The following is a 19,213-nucleotide window of genomic DNA, read 5'->3' on the forward strand; positions in this document are numbered from 1 at the left end:
AAAAACTTTAAATGCAATTCCTCGTATTCGCGTATAAAATTCATATTTCCTACATTTAATAAAATTTTATTACATTATAAAATGTAATATGTGTTTAAATTTTCATCATTAGCTCAGCCTGTCAGTTTCGTTAGACGTGAAGGAATGTGATGGGATGTTCGGGAGTATGTGAATAGTGATAGTGTCAAGCTACATGAGAGAATGACTCATGCATGCATCAGAGAATGATAATGAGAGTTTTGAAGAACGTCGTTTTGTACCGTTAACGGCTAAAGAAGCGGAATAGCTCGTTCCACCGGCGGCGTTACTAGCTACGCAAGTATATTCTCCGGCGTGGCTAGCCGTAACGGCGTCAATCGTGAGCAAGCTGACGCGTTTGCTGGTGGCGATCGTTATATCGGAAAAATCGTGAGAGATCGGCTGACCGTTGAGAGCCCATTCGATCTGTATCGGCTGATCTCCCTTCAGGACGGTACACGTTGCCGTGACTGTTTCTCCCCAATTCGCTGGTTTCTCACTAAGCACGAAAGGCGCTATCTCCGGAGCAACTAAAGTGGACAGATGATCAACGACAGATGATATAATACGATTAATCTACTTGCGAACCGTTGATGTAACATCGACATGAATACGATAACACATCTTTGCGATTGATAACGCCTTGAAGACCGCGATTGACCATCGATGATTTCAGAGGAGGCGGATAATAACGGATAATGACGAGCAATGATGGGATGCGGAGGTTCAAGAGCGAATAGCATAGGAAATATCTCGGACGAGATGTACCGTTCACAGCTAAAATCGTTGAGTGACTGGTTGCTCCGGCTTTATTCGACGCCGAACACGTGTATTCTCCTGCGTGTCTCGCGGCGACGGACTCGATGCTGAGGATGCTATTCTTCCGCGTAGTCGCTAGAATATTAATGTCCGAACGATCTGGCCGGATCGGCTCGCCGTTCAATGCCCACGTGATCTCGATTGGTAAGTCACCCTTGAGAATGGCACACACCACAGAAATAGAATCGCCCCAGTTTGCTGGTTCCTCGGCGATCTCAAACGGTGCGATTTGCGGTGCGACTGTAACGAGTTTTCTATTTGTTTCTTTCCCTTCTCTTTTTTTATTACTCTTTTATGCAAATCGTCAATCTTCTTCATAATCCAATTATCTCGACGATAGGGTCAGAGAATTGAAAAAAAAGAAAGTGAATGACGATGTCGGAATAATTGCCATTAATGTTTTCATCAGATGTTCGATCGCATCCTCGCATTTTAATCGGGATGGAAAGGGAGAGGAAGATTGAAACGGGACAATTTTTCAGAGCAAGACCGACATTCTTTTCTAACGATTATTGTAGATACCGTTAACTGTCAATTCCGCGGAATAAGTGGTTGCACCAGCAGCGTTGGAGGCAACGCAAGTATAAGTGCCCGCGTGACTCGGACTCGCAGAATCTATGGACAGCAGACTGTTCCTCTTGGTTGTGGTTACAGATATTCGATGATTTTCCTCGACAGGCATTCCATTCAACGCCCACGTGATCTCTAACGGGGAGTCCCCATTGACCACTGTGCAAACCACCGATACAGAATCGCCCCAATTCACCGCCTTGTCGGCCATTTCGAAAGGAGCAATGCGCGGCGGTACTGTCACAGAAATACTACTTAATATCGAATCGGAGGTAGGATAAGTGAGACAATGAAAAAAGAAGCTCTTGAAAATTATAGATCATAGAAATTAGAACCTTCCAAGATTTTTACGATTCTTTTTTGAGATGCAACTGGCTTGAAAGCATTTAAATATAAAAGTACTAACAAAGAAATATATTATATAATTGCGTATGTGCATATATATAATATCTTTTAAGGCAACTAGTGTAATTAGATGATAACGCGATTGTCATCAGCTACATCTCAAAGCTACGACGCATTGCCATACACACGCAATCTTTCCTGATGGTGCCACGAAGCGCTATAAGAGAAGCCCGGTGTGTTTCGTGCGTCCAACCAACCACCCAACCGTCATTGATTCAAACTGAATAAGCGTACCATTCACCGACAGAACCGAAGAATGGGTAGCAGTTCCGGCCATGTTGCTCGCAGTGCACGAATACTCGCCCGCGTGTCTTGCGGCTACCGATTCAATCGTCAGTGTGCTGGCCCGTTTGCTACTCCTGCTTATCATTATATCGGAATTATCGTAATTATGCTCGTCGAATGCGCCATTCGCGGTATCGATCACACGTCCGTTAAACGACCAGATTAAGTCGATAGGTAGATCGCCTTTTATCACGGCGCATTGAACAGTCGCCATCTCTCCTGCATTGGCTGCCTCATCACCGAAGGTGAAGGGCGCGATTTGCGGCGCCACTACAACCGCGAAGGGCACACTCGTAAAACACACGTCGAAAGTTCCGAACATTCGCGGTAAGGGAACGTAGCCGAATCAAATTCAGAACCAAACTGGACGACTCACAAAACAGTATTTGTGGATCTTTAAAGGAAAAATCAGGGAGAGGGATGGAAAAATAGTACTTTCAATAGAGGACATTGAACAACAATGTAACGATAAAGCGAGATACGGGAAAAGATTAAAATAAAAAGAAAAAAATATATATAATAACGTGAGCCATCGGTTCGCTGTCACTGCGGGATGGATCTTTGTCACTGGCTGTCGTCATCTTCAACGATAATCTCGCTGTTGCAAAATATCTTACGAGATTATCGCCTCAACAACGACAGTAAGTGCGAACGGTGATTACTCAATCGATATTACTGCGAAGAATATACAAGAAGTTACAAGAGAATAACGTAAGTGTATACAGGTGTAAGGCAATAAATTTTTTTATATATACGAGAGCGCGGTACCGTTCACCGAGAGCACAGCGATGTGACTGTCAGATCCGGCGGCATTGGTCGCAGTACATTTGTATCTTCCAGCATGTCTCGCTGCCACGCTGTCGATGCTCAAGAAGCTGACCCTCTTATTGATCACGATATTAACATCCGGCCGACTCGAGTCGATCGGCATGTCGTCGAACGTCCACGTCAATTTTACGGGAAAGTCGCCCTTGACGATCGTGCAAGAGACCGACAGCATCTCGCCAGAGTTGAGAGGATCGTCGCCGAAGGAAAATTGAAGGATCTGTGGCGCGACTGCGTGAATGACACCCAGCATAGACGGAAGGGTGTGATGAGAGATAGAAAATGGTCAGTGAAAGGATAAATAATGGTATTTTGTATCGTGTATAAATTAAAAATTTTCTCGCAGTTTTTAACGTAACAAAAAGAGAAAAATAAAAATGTTTGTGTCAGTATAGAATTAAAATTATTAAATTATTATAACATTTATAACAGAAAATAATAATGTTATTAATTACATAAATTTAGAATAGAAAATAAGTAACAGGAAATAATGATAATTAATTAAAGGAATTATGTAAAGTCGGTGTGAAAGAAAATATGCATAGCCGTATCTGTAAATGTTTAGTGACCAGCTATGATGTGCTTGAACGATATTAGGAAGACGAGATAGACGATGCATAGAAATGGGAACATTCACTTCTCCCATGGAAATCGATTATATGTACCGTTTACAGCCAGATGAGCCGTGTGTGTCGTGGCACCCACGCGATTTGACGCAGTACAAGTATAATCACCGGCGTGTCTGGCCGCGACCGATTCGATACTTAAGACGCTGTTCTTTCGATTCGTACTGCCTATTACGATGTCGGAATCATGACTGTCGATCGACGTTCCATTAAAGGCCCAAGTTATTTCGATGGGTTGATCACCCTTCGTGACGGAACAGGTGACTGAGACCAACTCGCCCCAGCTGGCCGGTTCGTCCCCGAAAGCGAAAGGCAGTATTTGCGGGGCAACTGGAAAGAGCGACTGGGAGAAACGGGGCAAGAAAGAATAACTGTCGATTCGCGATATCTCAAGAATACTAATCGGAGGCATTTTTCACATCTCGATTCAGATAACGTGAATCAATAGATGAGGTTGGTATGGCGGTGGAATATGTATCTGTTTCGTCGAGAGATTTTTCGGCAAGGATGATGGATTATTCGATAGATGGAGGAATTTCAGGTGTGTAACAATTATGTACAAATCTATTATATATAACGGAAACCGTGCAACGGGAATTAGAATCGTACCGTTAACGGTCAAAGTTGTCGATCGACTGACAGAACCGGCCAAATTTGACGCGGAGCAAGCGTATTCTCCTGCGTGGCGCGCCGAGACGCCATCAATGATGAGGGTGCTCAAGTGCTTGCTCATTCTGGTGATTGAGATACCCGTATCTTTCGACGTGTCGATCGGTACACCGTTAAACGCCCACGATATATCCATGGGCATGTCGCCCTTCAGGATCGAGCAGGGCACGGACACGGAATCTCCCCAATTAGCGATTTCGGCATTGAAAGCAATGGGTAGAAGCTGCGGTCCGACTAGAGGTGTCATCAAACAAATGCTTCATTCGCAGCAGCGTCTGTGAAATCGTGGATCGCTTCGTCGTATAGTCGCGTTAAAGCTTTCGATGGATTCGAACGGACGAAGGAGTCAATTAACATTCACGCAGAGAGAGGAGGGGGACGAGCAGGATAAACGAGAGATATCAACTATAATGCTGTTTGCAGGGTTTGTGCAAGGACGAGATAAAAAGGTGACAAAACGCAACTGAAGAATGAAAAAGACTGTGTTCTCTAGGAACAGAATCGTAGTCCCGAACCATTGACGGTGAGGATGGTCGAGTGGGACGCCGTTCCAGCCGCGTTTTCGGCGGTACAAACATATTCCCCCGCGTGTCTCGCGGTGATGACCGAGATCATGAGCATGCTAACGCGATCCGCGACCTTCTTCGCGATTACGCCGGAGGAACCGCCCATCTCTTCTCCGGGATAGCTCCAATGTATGTTTAACGGCAGGTCGCCGGTCGGCACGATACACTGCAGATTCGCAAACTCCCCGGCGTTCATCGGTAGCTTCGTGAACGCGAACTCCTGAACGATGGGCGGCACTGAGGATGGAGGAGCGATGTATGGATGTATACGATTAGATCACGTAATTGTCGCCTATATACCCGTGTCAGGCTCATGGCTATTATAGACATGTTACGTTATACTTGGAAATATTCCTGCAATTTTCATATTAAAAATGCTTTTTAATATGTTCTTTGATTAACCAAGAATTAAAGTTTAAATTAAATGGAGAACTAAATTTATTCTGGATATATAAATATAATGTACTAAAAATCTTATTTCATAAATGCGAAAGATATTTATTTATCTGATCGAGAAACTATGTCTATAATATACACGAATGCATAGCACTTGTTATTGCACAAGACCGTACGATAGAAGAAGAGATCTCATTTAAGTACGTCAGAATTCTTACTAACGATTCACAATCGGCCACCGCCATACCAACTCCCAAAACTTTCCACAAATGCGTATCCTCTCTATGGATCGACGTACGTTTGGTCTATGGTTATTAAATAATCAACGACGGCAACGAAATCGTGCGCGTGTCCGAGTCCGTGCCCGTGTCCTACGTACAAGTCGCACTCTTTAAAATGTATAACTCGTTTCTCGTATACGCGCGAATGACATCCTCGAAAAAAAAAACAATTTGTCGACACCTTCGGCATGGTATTACGTTCAATATAGGGCAGTGCGACATAAAGTTTAATAGCGGCTGTAAAAGACACGATAATCCGTTGCAAGGAGAATAGCTGAAAATAAAATGTTTACTATCCTAACATTATCGCAATTATCTCGTCGATTAGTCAGCTGTTCGGCTGATGGCTGCAAATGTAAATGTATTTTCTATTTTTGAAATTATTGAAAGACCCGTTACTTTGACGAAGAATTAAATATATCATAAAAATAAATCGTTTTGAATATATATTACTTGTACTAAAAGTATTTAACATTATTATTAAACGAGAATAAACTTTTGAAAAATTTTAATATTCTATTATATGTTCAAATTTTTATTTAATAATTTTTATGTCGAAAAATTCAACTCTATTAAACATAGAAACATTATTTAACTTTTAAAACGCAATCGAATTTTGCAACTCTTTGAATAAAATATATTTGGTAATATATTTGTCATAATATGTAAGAATCTCAATATTACGCGAACAATTTTTTATTACGCGATGAATTAAAATATCGACCACGCAAAAGATATAAGAAAATATAAAGTTTCAAACTTACCCATGACTTGAACTTCCAGCGTTCCACGTGCACTGTAACCTTGGGCGTTGCGTGCTACGCAAGTGTAGGTCGCCTGGTCGCTCATTCGTTCAACATTCTCGATGATAAGAGTGCCATTAGGGAAGACCTTTTGCTTTCTGTTGATTGGTAGAACTCTGGTATCTCGCTCCCAAACGATGCTTTCGATCGGGTATCCAGCAACAGGACAGGTGACGCGCAAAGTTTCTCCTGCAACGATAGCTTTCTTGTCCATGTGGCGAATGAAGGGCAAACCATATACGTTGAGACGGGCAGAATGTTCGGCAGCTCCAACCTATAACAATATAACAATATTAAACATTTTATTTAAAATGTATTTAGAAGATATATCAAAACTATTAAAAAAATTTTACAATATAAAAATAAATAAAATAAAGAATTTTTTAATTTATTAATATTTGATTATATTCAAATAGAAAAATTTAAATTTTGTCTTTATGAAAAAAGAAATATTGTAAAAGAACAGGAGAATTACTAACCTTTGATGCAGCAATACACTTGTACAGTCCACCATCATTGGTATGAATGCTCGAAATATTCAGATGCGAAACGACATCACCATTGACGGTGACGTATTGTCCCACTTGCAATCTCTCGGTGTTCGACAGTCGTTTTCCATCAAGTTCCCAGGTAATTTCGGGGGTGGGATTTCCGCTGGCAACACACTTCAAAAACATGCTCGGTCCAGGCTGAAGAGTCTCTTCTGCAAAGGCTTGACGAATCTGGGGGGGCTCGACTGTCGATAATCAAAGAGATAGGAGAATAATTCCGTTGACGCGTACACACATATACACATATACAATCATTATATCTTTTATATTTGCTCGGTCAATTTTCTTAATTGGCAGTTTGAGATTTAATTATAAGCGTATTGCTTCAATGAGAATCATGCTAATTACATCGAAGAAAAGTTTCTATTAATTTATGAGAATTTTTTGTTTTACAAACAAAATTGAATTAATTTTTAATTAAATTATTTGCAATGTCAATTGCAATGTTAATGTCAATTTCGTACATAAATAATTTGATTAAAAATTCGGAGAAATATGATATATATAAAAGAATTTAATACTCACATCTTCCGCCAAGTTTCAATTCTGCCGTTGCTTGCGCGCTTTCCTGATCATTCCTAACAAAGCATTGGTACATTCCCTTATCTTCCTTCTTCACGCTCTCGATCCTCAGTACGCGATCTTCCAATCCAAGGGGCTTTCCATCCTTAAGCCAGGAGATGGTCTTGATCGGGTTGCCTTGGACGGTGCAGGTAAAGGTTGCGGGTCTTCCGAAGTCGATGGTCTGTGTGCTCGGTTCGATCTCCGCGTTCAGTGGTGCCGTGACAGTCAAAACAGTCTCCACGCTTTCGCCGCCGACGGAATTGTTGACGATGCAAAGATATTTACCGGAATCTTCGACTCGCGCTTCACGGATGATCAGAGTGCCGCTGACTTGACGTACGCGCTCATTCAGCTGAACCGGTTGACGTCTCGACGTGCCCTCGATGAATTTGTACCATCTGAAACAAAAGGATAAAAACTGCCGATTTTTGCGTTAACGACGGAACGAGAGTTGCTCGTTCTGTACTTTTATTATTTTCGCTTATCATTATAATTCAAATTTACATCGCAAAATGGAACAACCATACATTAACATAACAAAGCAATCATATTAATAACCATATTAACATATTAAAACTAATTTTAATAAAAGTTGTTTTTTATATAAATTTGTATAAATTTATATAAAAAAATTACATATATACATTTATTAAATTACTATTATTTTATGTACATTTAAAATATTCTTTTTCCGTAAAAAAATACTTGTATATATAATTTTATCACATAATATATCATTAATAAAATTCTAGTTGGATAAAGATAAATAATAAATGTTGCAATTTTGGCGAATACATTGTATGCTCCATTTTACGTTATTATGCCTTATTCTATATGCGGGGCTTTGGGCGTCTCTGGGCACGGCCTTTTATTTTTTTCATTGATCATTATTATATGTCTCACGCGAGATAATTTTGTACAAGAACAAAATCATAATTCAACAATAAAACAAGACATCTCTACACGATCGAAAAGCGATGCAGGTGGGGCGCAACAGAAGAACAAAGATTGGCGGCGACGATAGATGATTAAAAGCAAGAAAAAAGAAATATTTAAAAGGATATTTGCGTGTCTTGCCGCAAAAATCCCTAAAGGAGAAGGTGAAAGGCGACTGCAGCGTGAAAGCAAGTACGAACGACTCTACTTGATTCTTCATGGTATACGATTGTTCGCGACGACGCTGACTAAACTAAGGGAGGGAGAGCGGAAAAAAGAAACGCCTAAAATAAAATCCAGAATACAAAATTACGTAACCAAACGATCAGTAGCTGTCTTTTGACGTGACTATTGGACGCAGATGCTAGTGCAGGGTCACTTTTTAATTTTCCAGGCAACAATATCACATAACGATATTGCGATATAAAATCATTTGAAAATTCTTTCTCTGGCATTGATTAATCGATTTCAAACAAATGATTTGGAATTACGAAATATTGTCGAATATAATTACAAGTGATGGAAGGTGGTCGGGGAGGAAGCAAAAGTGGTGGTAGTGTTGGTGAACTGGCGGTACGTTTAATAGCGATAGTGCAACTAGACAACGTGAAAAAACGTTAAGGTTCGATCCTCATCTCGTAAACGATCTGCTTCTTTTTTCTTGTGAACGAACGGAAGAGAGAGGGCGGGGAATTATGAATTAAAACACGAGCGGATGAACGGAGGCACGAGAAGGTGGCGAGGACTTACCAGCCAGTATTGTGGGACTTATTTGGAGGTGTGCAGGTGTAGGGCAACATTGACCGGCCCATTGATCGGGTGACACCCTCTCGGACCACCCGGATCAGCATCGAGGATACCGGGGGAGCAGAGGGCCCGCATCCTTTTCGAGGTCGCGCTTCCGTCACCTATCTCGAAGATTGCGCCGAGGGGGTAGGATCCAGTTGGCACTGAAAACCAACACGTCCAATTGGCCCCGAATCAGGAATATATATTAAGCGTCGTTTAATCGCTATTGCTCTTGTGAATTGTGTAAAATATCGCGTAGTTATATTCGAAATTGAAAGTCTATCGAAATCATCGAATCGTCGCACGAAAATCAAGAGCACCAGCTTTTTTCCTCCAATAATTCCCGCCATTAAGTTTTGTTCTATTATAATTTACGCTCTCTCTTTCGTCTTCTTTTCTCTTTGTTTTTGTGTTCTCTACATTTTTATCTATTTTTCTCTCACATTCTGCATCGAATTTTAACGATACTTTTATATTTCCTGCTTAAAAAATCTTGATTCTTTCATAATATACTCCTATTTTTTTACAGAAAACTTTCTCTTTTGCCCCTGTCATATCTTACGGTACCGCCACCCGACACGGGGTAGAGGGTAAGGATAAAAAATAGTCAAAAGTGAACACAGGATCTGTGCCCCGCAGAGCGTGAAACTACGTCCAAATCAGGGAGAACAGAGATCTATGCGGAAGTGTACCTAGTTATCGGGGCAGGAAAGCCTTGTGCCGCACACGCCAGCGCCAGAGACTCGCCCTCTACCCCGCGGTACTTATTAAGACCGTCTCCAGTCGTCTTCGGGGCAGTACGACCAGACGGCTCTGAAATAAATAGATTGCCCAAAGTGAGAGCTTCGTCTCTTTGTAATGTTTCAAATCCGATCTATTTCTTGGTTCCATTCCGGAAATGATGCGTGAAGAAGAATGCGAGTTGAAGAATCCGAGCGATTAACAAGCTTGGTAATACGTACCCAGTATGCCATTGTGCTGACCTGGCTTGATTCGATAGAATCGTCACATGCAGTTTACTTACCTCACATGATATCAAATTGTGAGCACACAGAACGTTTTAATATCAGTTTACATCTGATATTTTTCTTACATATTTTAATTATATATGAATAATATATCTCGAAAAACTCTTTAGAATTTATTTTTGATACACTGCATATGATATAATATAAGCATTAGGCAAAAAATATAGATGTAAACTTATGATATTATGAATCTCTTTTCCAAATACTCTCTAAAAGTGAATCAGTGTATTATCACTGATTTATAGTGCTGTACTTATAACTGCTGTAATCAGTCACTGATAGTAAATAGTCACTGATTACAGCAGTTATATGTACAACACTGTAAATCAGTGATAATACACTGATTCACTTTTAGAGAGTAGATAACCTAACTTCACTCACGATAATAAAAAAAATTCTGAGCATAAAATTTAGATTATTCTTTTGTTATATCCATTTATGATTTCTTAATTTTATTACTCATAAAAAAAATTTTTATGTATGTATTTTTATGTATACTCAATATTACGGGCTTGTTATAATTTTATTCTACTCATAGATGACGACGATGAAAAATGGAAGAAAGATGAAAACGGATATACGATGGAACGGTTGGTACAAAGTCTACCTTGTGAAAGGTACAGGATATCCCTGAAGGGAATGGCTCAACGCGACGTCTTGATTTCTAGCAGTCAAAACAACTTCCCATCCCTCAAATTTCTTCCCCGATGATCGCGGCGCGATTTTACTTGTACCCTCTGAAATCGGATTATATAAAATTGTAAAAAAGAACAGAAGGTTTTCGGCGATTTTTGCCGATATACCTTGTTAATGGGACAGGAAAACCCTGAGTCGCGCAATCCAAGGCCGCCATATTCGTTTTTAGTACATCTATTAGTTTGCCACCCTCGTAACGCTCACCAGCAATGCGTGGCGCGACATTGCCAGTCGGTTCTGTAAATATGGTCGATGCAAAATAGTCGAACTAATATAATAAAAGATTTTGCTCTACTGTTATATGCCATTAAAACTATGATTTTTCCTTTAATATAAAAATAGCTTTAAAACGACGAAAAATTATACGAATCTGAAAATTAATTTGCAAATTTTTTTAAAATTAAATCTTATTTTTTTGTAGTAATTATATTGTAATTTAATATCAATTATTTATAATAGCGATAATTTAGTAATTATATACAATGTATATATCTATGTCAGATTTTATTCCCCTCTCGTTTAATCAATCGGTTCATAAATGTTTATACCTGAATGCAAGTGCTGGGAAACCCTGAACAGGACACGGTAGACCGACCATTCTTTCGACTAGGATGTTTCTCCTCAATCCGTTTACATCTTTGTCTCGTACGTTTGGACGTACGCTGCCTCGCGGTTCTGCAATAGCGCAAATAGTGGAAAAATAGGAAACGCAACGCTTTCTCCATCGTCGTCATTATCATTGAGCTTACCATTGATGCACGAAACGCAAAACGCGGATACCGCAAAATGTGAAGATAACGATTGATTATCAATTGATCATGATTAAGTTATTTTGCCTTAAAAAAATTTTTTATCCAATTTTATCGAATTATTAAATTTGAAAAATTTATTCTATAAAAATGTTTTGTAAATTCTTTTTAAATTTTGAACACAAAAATTGATACAATAACCGGCAAATTACTTGATAGCTAAATTGCTAGACTTTGCTCACCTAAACAAAGGCGATGGACTGGCTTGAGCATCGCAGAGTAATGTTACTGCTTGACCTTCGATTTTCATCATTCCGTCAAATTTGGATCTAGGCGGCAATCGAGGCGGACTACTTCCAACCGGTTCTAAAAACGAAAAGGGTGAGAGATTCACCACCTAACAAGAAATCAATCGATATCTTCACATAATCTGTTTCTATCCGGAGTACATGATTGGCAAGATGCAGTTTTTGTCTTAATAAAAGCAAATCTTAATGTTTCCCGATGTCTAAAAAGATTAATTAAATTAATAATGTTCAAAGATTAAGATTTTATAATAGTTTCTTCTTGAAATTAGGAGAATTTTTGGTGTAAAAAAATTTTTTTCATGAACGAATATAGCAAATGTAAATTTTATTTAGATCTAATATTTATTAATTAATTACTTTTCATTTCGGAAAGGTTTCTACCAACGGCCAATCTTTGCACCGAATCTACACATACCTGAAGACAGGAAGTGGATTTGCTTGAGCCTGACACAACATCGCCATGGCAGATTGCGATGCGACCGAGAGGACAATTATTTTAGCTGTCGGTGGCACTTTCGGTGCTGCGCCAGTTATTGGCTCTACATATACAAACAATAATACGATAAAACGATTCTAGACATTTTACGTTGACATGTATCCCCTAAGCGAGTAAAGTTTTCCCCAAGAAAAGAACACCGTATCGAAGACATGAGATATCTTTATGTAAGAGTCAAATAGAACTAACGAAATAAAAGAGATTCACCGCTACCGAATCCTCAGCATTAATAATCGTAAATACCTATAAGTTGGAAGAGGGTGTCCCTGCGCAGGGCATAGCATCGTTACAGCTGCTCCAACGATATTCGCGAGAACATCATATTTAGACGTGGAAGCGACTCTAGGTTTGGCACCATTTATCGGTTCTACAGAACGATAATGTCATGGAAACTACATTGTATCGAATGCAAAAACAAATTCCACAACATGATAAATTAAGTATATCGATAGACTGACCTAAATGCAGGAGCAGGGAATGCTTGTGCATCACACAATAAACTGATTTGGGCATCGTTTGCTACTTCGAAAGAATTGGACTTTGCCGTTTTCGGGAATTTTGGGGCCACACGACCTGCTGGTTCTAACGTTTAAACGAAATTTATTATTTAAAATAACACGTCCGCATCATTTGAAGTGCGCCACCGCCGATATATGCTTTTTATAAAAATAAATATATATAGTACATATATATATATATATATATATATATATATATATATATTTATATTTATATTGAAAGAAATAATTAAATATAATTATACTGATGGACTGACCTAAATGCGGGAGCAGGGAATGCCTGTGCATCGCATAATAAACTTATCACGGCACCGTTCGCCACTTCGAAAGAATCAGATTTTGCCGATTTCGGGAATTTTGGGGACACACGACCTGCTGGCTCTAACCAGTACAAATAAAATTTGTTATTTTTCTTAAAATAATACATTTGCGTTAGGACAGAACGCGCCACCGCCGTATTACATTTTTTGATTAATTTATTTATTAAAAATAATTTTTTTAGTAAATAGTAATAATTCCATAATATAATTTTAAAAAAAATAAAAAAATAAAAAGAGAGAGATCATAAATTTTATAACTAAAATATACAAAAGAAATATAAATTATTGTATAATAAATAATAAACAATAATTCGGAAGTATAAAACAACACATTGCGTAATGCTTTAAATTTGATTGCAACTTCTACCAGATAAAATTACGCGATTCATGTCCAGCTCGTTAACAGCGTTACCTGTGAGTCGGAGGTGGCGATGCTTGAGCGGCACAAGTTAACGCGAGCGATGATTTCGCGTTTCTTACGTAACTGCTACTTTTCGCGTCGCTTTGAAAGGCAGGCGCCTTCGATCCCACGGGCTCTGGAGCGAAATGAAAAAGAATGTTCTTTCTAAATCCTCTGAGAATTCTTCATCCTCTTAATTACCTGAACGACGGCACGGGGAACCCCTGCGCAGGACATTGCAAATTCGATGTGTTTCCTGCGGCGCGTATAAACGAGTGGACGCGATCATCGCTCGAGAATTTCGGTCCTTTCGCTCCCATCGGTTCTAGCAATACAAAAATCGTATGCCAAACAAGTTTTATTGAATTAAAAAAAAGAACAAGTTGCACCGAAAAATCCGCGTTTCCGATTCACATGAAAATAAAGCTCTCAATAAAAGTGAAACAAGCCTTTCACAATCATTCTGTCACTATGAATTCCTATTAATGACGCACAAATTGGCGATCGATAATGGGCGCAGTAAACGCTCTACCTGAACGATGGAACTGGGTGACCCTGCGCTTGGCACTGTATCGCGAATCCAGTCGTTGATTTAGTCTGCAGCCATCGTTTCGCGTCACCCGTGACAGAAGGTGCCTTACTACCTATTGGTTCTTTACGCAAGAAAATATTTTAGATATTTTAAAGAATGCCCGATATTTAAAAAAAATAAAAATTTATTTCCTGAGGTATCTCTCTCAATTCATCCCCGATTAATAGTATCATTATTTATGCAATTGAGAAAAAATACTTCAATCGATTCATGATTCGCTCATATTTAATTTACCTGAATGTTGGTACAGGGTAAGCTTGCCCTTGGCACAAAATTACGATGTGTGTGTCGGTACGCCTTTCCATCAAACTGCCTTTTTCTCCCAAAATCGAGGGCGCTTTAGTACCGACTGGCTCTAACGATGCACAATAAATTTTTTATCGCTCGAGAATGGATCGCAAAAATAGCATTACCTAAAACTGGGCACAGGGTAACCCTGAGCCGGGCATGCCAGCACAATGTTGGAACTCGTGATCATCTCTTTCCATCCGCGTTTCATTTCGCCGATCAGCGCCGGTGCTTTACTTCCGATCGGTTCTGATGATACGTAAAATGAATGCTTCAAATAAAATGTAATCTTACGCGGACTGCAATTTATAGGCCATTTATAGACCATTAATATTTATCGGAACTATTAATACATATCTTGATATTATTAATTCGTAAAATTTTTAAAAATTATTAATTCATATAAAAAAGGTTTATATATTTTTTAATAAAAAGTTTCTATGTAAAAATTTTACCTTTTAAAAATTTTATCGTTAATAAAATGTAAAAATTTGTGAAAAAAAAATTAATTTCTCTAGGTATGTATTTAATTATATGATTATTATAATGATAAATTGCTGTCGGAACTTTGATAAAAGAAAAAGAAATAATTCGAAGTAGAAAAATATACATTGCATACATTTTTACGTATTAAAAAATTAAACTCTATATTTATAGATTTACGGTCTATGTTTATGGATTAAAAATGTTTACCTAAAACTGGGCACAGGGTGTCCCTGCGCCGGGCAGAATAAAACGACCACGAAGCCCGACTTTCTCTCCTTCCAACCACCCTTCAAGTCGCCCGTCAATGCCGGTGCTTTGCTACCAACCGGTTCTAGCGGGACAGAAGCCACCGTAAAAATAAAAAAATGGAACGGAACACGTGTTCATTAAATGCAACTTTACCTAAAGGAAGGTACAGGATATCCCTGCGCCGGACACGGCAACACGGCACTCAAGCTCGCTTTTTTCTTCAGCCATCCCCCTCTTATCTCGTTCGTGAGAGCCGGAGCTTTAGTTCCGATCGGCTCTAACGATTACAAACGTGCATACGATCAAACAATTCAAAATTTGTAAAATTTGTGATTGTATATACTACGCGCGATTAGTTTTTTATCCGATTTAATATATAAATCGATGTTTGCGCCTATCGACGATAATAAATCGAAGCAAAAAAATTTTTAAATTGTAAAATAAAAAGTAAACTATCCATTATATTGATATAAATTTCGCAAGACATATTTTGTATCTAATTTTTATGTAGCTTCTTACGTTAGTCATTACCTAAAAGAAGGTACAGGATATCCCTGCGCCGGGCACGATAACACGGCGTTGAAGCCCGCTCTTTTCTTCAACCATCCCGCTCTTAATTCGCTGAGAGTCGGGGATTTAGTTCCAATCGGTTCTGAATGATTATAAACGTGCATGATCACTCAACTCCAAAATCTACTCCAAAATTAATTGTATGTATACTTTAAAATCTGATTAATTTTTTATCTGAATTCGATGAAAAATAAATACTCGCATTTATTGTCATAGCATAGACGATAAATTAAAATAAAAAAGGTTAGAAATTAAAATAAAACAAGAAATAAACAATTTTTATTTTAGGTTGCAAATCTTGCAAAACCTAAAATAAAATATAGTTAAATAAAAATTGTGAAATGCTTAAAAATGATCATTTCTATCGAATCTAATTACGTTTACGTACTATATCATTACCTAAAAGAGGGTACAGGATACCCTTGCGCTGGACAAAACAACACGACAGAGGATCCAGCTCCGATTTCCATCAATACACCCTTCACAATGCCGGTTATTGCTGGCGCTTTACTTCCAACTGGCTCTAATCATTTATGCAACAAGTGCTCAGCAAGCTGATATTTTTACTCGACGCGAACGTTTATGTGTTACGCTTACGTGTTTTTATGTAACCTTTCTGATGGAACAAGAGACCCCTTCATTGGCAAGAAACGGAGCAGAAAATTGAAACAAAAAACGGCGCTCAGAGATAAAATGTGAAACAAGGAAGCAATAACTTGGGCTTGATTTGCACATAATCGCTCGTGATCTTTTAGTTATATATAGCTAAACGTATATATCTTTATGTATAAAAGCTTTACCTAAAGGAGGGCACAGGATATCCCTGTGCTGGACACGGTAACACAGCATTAGATGCTGTTGTTTTTTCCATCCATACACCTTTTACGTCGCCTGTCAATGCCGGTGCTTTGCTGCCCATGGGCTCTAATATATAAATGAACATGCGATAAACAATAGCAAAATCATCATTTGTTTTAAAGGGACAGGGGACCCTTCTTCAATTAATAAAGTAATACGAAAACAATAGAATCAAATCCCGTCAATCCATATTAATTTAGAATAATTGATAAATTAATTATAATGATATACAAGATTAAAAAGTCAAAATGTAAATGCATATGTATTTAAATTACGTTATTAATTAAAATTAAAATTATTAAAAATAAAAACTGAAAGCTCTTAAGAAAGGGATTTAAAAGTCATATATAACAACAGGAATTTACCTAAACGAAGGTACTGGATAGCCTTGCGCAGGACAAAATTGTACAATATTGGAAGTAGCTTTGCTCTGCATAAAACCTCCTTTCAAAATCCCCGTCAACGTCGGCGCTTTGCTTCCGACTGGTTCTAACAATTTATAGAAAGACACGAGAGCATGCTATGAGAATCATCTATTACTTCGTTTATGTCTTTAGTAGGTTGTAATATGCATGTATACCTATACGTTGGAACTGGGAACCCCTGCGCGGGACAAAATAGAGTCAGATCGTCCCCTCGAACGCGATGGTACCACGCTAGCTTTGCATCGTTAGAGAACTTCGGCTTCTTCGTAGCGACCGGTTCTAATTACATGATAGGGAATGAAGTGAAACAATCCTTGCATGCTGCAAGTCATCTATTACTCTACCTATGACTTTAATACTTGCGCGTATATACCTATATGTTGGAACTGGGAACCCCTGCGCGGGACAAAACAAGGTCAAATCATCTCCACGAACACGATCGTACCAGGCTTTTTTTGCATCGCTCGAAAATTTCGGCTTCTTCGTAGCGACTGGTTCTAGTTATGACGAGAAATTAAATGAACTTATAATTTTCTTCACATGCTGCGAGAATCATGTATTGTTCTAACTACAATCTTAGTATTTCATTTGTATACCTATACGTTGGAACTGGGAACCCCTGCGCAGGACATAGCAGGGTCAGATCATCCCCTCGAACGCGATCGTATCCAGCAAATTTTGCATCGCTCGAAAATTTTGGTTTTTTTGTAGCGACTGGTTCTGATTACATGACAGATAATAGAAACACTTTCCTCGCATATGTGTGAAAATCACATATTATAGATTTAAAGTTTTATGCATGTACCTATAAGTAGGAACTGGGAACCCCTGCGCGGGACACAACAGGGTAAAATTGTTTCCTCGAACGCGATCGTACCAAGCCAGCTTTGATTCACTCGAGAACTTTGGCTTCTTCGTGGCGACTGGTTCTAATTACACGGAGGGAGAATGAAGTAATCATCACATGACTATATCAAATTCTAACATATTTTAAAAGCGAGGAAAACCGAGTAATCATTACTCGGAATTGTTAATCTATTACTGTTAATAAGATATAATATAAAAGCGAATATCACGATTTAAAATTCTCAATCATAACGCAATTATCTAGTACCTGGTTACAGGAACAGGATGCCCCTGCGCGTTACACAGCATACTGGTTTCCGACCCGCGGTTACGAACGATAGAAAATGTTTTAACGTCTCCGATAAATGCGGGCGCCTTGATGCCCATTGGCTCTAAATAAGAGAACAAAAGAATTGATGTCACGCGCCGCAGAAAGATATATATTTCTCATGTCACTGAATACCCTTAGACAGGATTCCCCTCGTCGACTTTTTTTTCGCGCGATTATTTCGTGAAAGATGTGAGAGAAAAATCACAATTGAGTATTGATTTCCTCCATTGTAAGTAATAATTAAATATAATTACGAATAATATAAAAATGCGAGATATTTAAAAGATTTAAGCTAATCCTTTAAAATGAAATTTTAAGTATCTTTTAAATATCATCTTTATTTTGTCTCGTTGCACTTTTATATCAGAATATTTTCTGTAAAATATTTCTACAGCATGTCATTATTACTTGTAAGATCCTATTATTCGAATCTTTATTAAATGTCGTACCTAGACACGGGAGGAGGATGGCCTTGAGCATTGCATGGAAGACTGATTTCTGCGTTCGCTTTCCGTGCCAATAGAGATATCTTTGCTTCACCGGCAAAGGCAGGCGCCTTGCTTCCGACAGGCTCTAAAGAATATCGACTTGCCATTACTCCGAAACTAATTTTCGTTCATGCATTCAAAGCGGGGACAGGGCTTCCTCTTGCCAATAATAAATTGTGCACACGTATTTATGAAATTCATCATTAAAAGTCCACAGTTTTGAATAAATATCAGATTTTTCCTCTTTTTAACCTCATAAACTAGCAGCTTTTTTCTTTAAAAATAAAAATAATACTGTCGTTTTTGAAACACTCTCTTGCATTCTTATTAATTAATAATATTGAATTTCGTACCTAGATATTGGAGGAGGATGACCCTGAGCGTTACAAGGCAAACTAACGTCCATGTTCGCCTTTCGCACCAATAGAGACAACTTTGCATCACCCGCAAAAGCGGGTGCTT

At 38.6% G+C, this 19,213-nt stretch overlaps 1 protein-coding gene across 20 annotated transcripts in view; it reads right to left on the reverse strand.

The window, feature by feature from the left end:
- Dscam1 (Down syndrome cell adhesion molecule 1) overlaps positions 1–19,213 on the reverse strand; it is a 70,409-nt gene that overhangs the window by 20,685 nt on the left and 30,511 nt on the right. For 12 of the 20 annotated variants that reach the window (XM_083106530.1, XM_083106528.1, XM_083106524.1 and 9 more), the window contains 5 exons: positions 7,340–7,776; positions 6,743–6,999; positions 6,225–6,537; positions 2,866–3,153; positions 2,047–2,367 (listed from right to left, as the gene is read on the reverse strand). In XM_083106530.1, coding sequence (XP_082962656.1) covers positions 2,047–2,367; positions 2,866–3,153; positions 6,225–6,537; positions 6,743–6,999; positions 7,340–7,776 — 1,616 coding nt within the window. Of the gene's footprint in view, positions 1–786; positions 1,078–2,046; positions 2,368–2,865; positions 3,154–6,224; positions 6,538–6,742; positions 7,000–7,339; positions 7,777–10,934; positions 11,065–11,375; positions 11,503–11,818; positions 11,943–12,299; positions 12,419–13,155; positions 13,280–13,630; positions 13,755–13,819; positions 13,944–14,150; positions 14,238–14,444; positions 14,566–14,623; positions 14,716–16,603; positions 16,728–17,026; positions 17,154–19,213 lie in introns of those variants that run through there. The other 8 variants (XM_083106533.1, XM_083106534.1, XM_083106535.1 and 5 more) reach the window with 8 other exon arrangements.

This window comes from Camponotus vicinus, unplaced genomic scaffold, assembly GCF_025532165.1.
Source record: "Camponotus vicinus isolate PSW18456_S1 unplaced genomic scaffold, iyCamVici1.0 SCAF_8, whole genome shotgun sequence".
NCBI classification, from domain to species: domain Eukaryota; kingdom Metazoa; phylum Arthropoda; class Insecta; order Hymenoptera; family Formicidae; genus Camponotus; species Camponotus vicinus.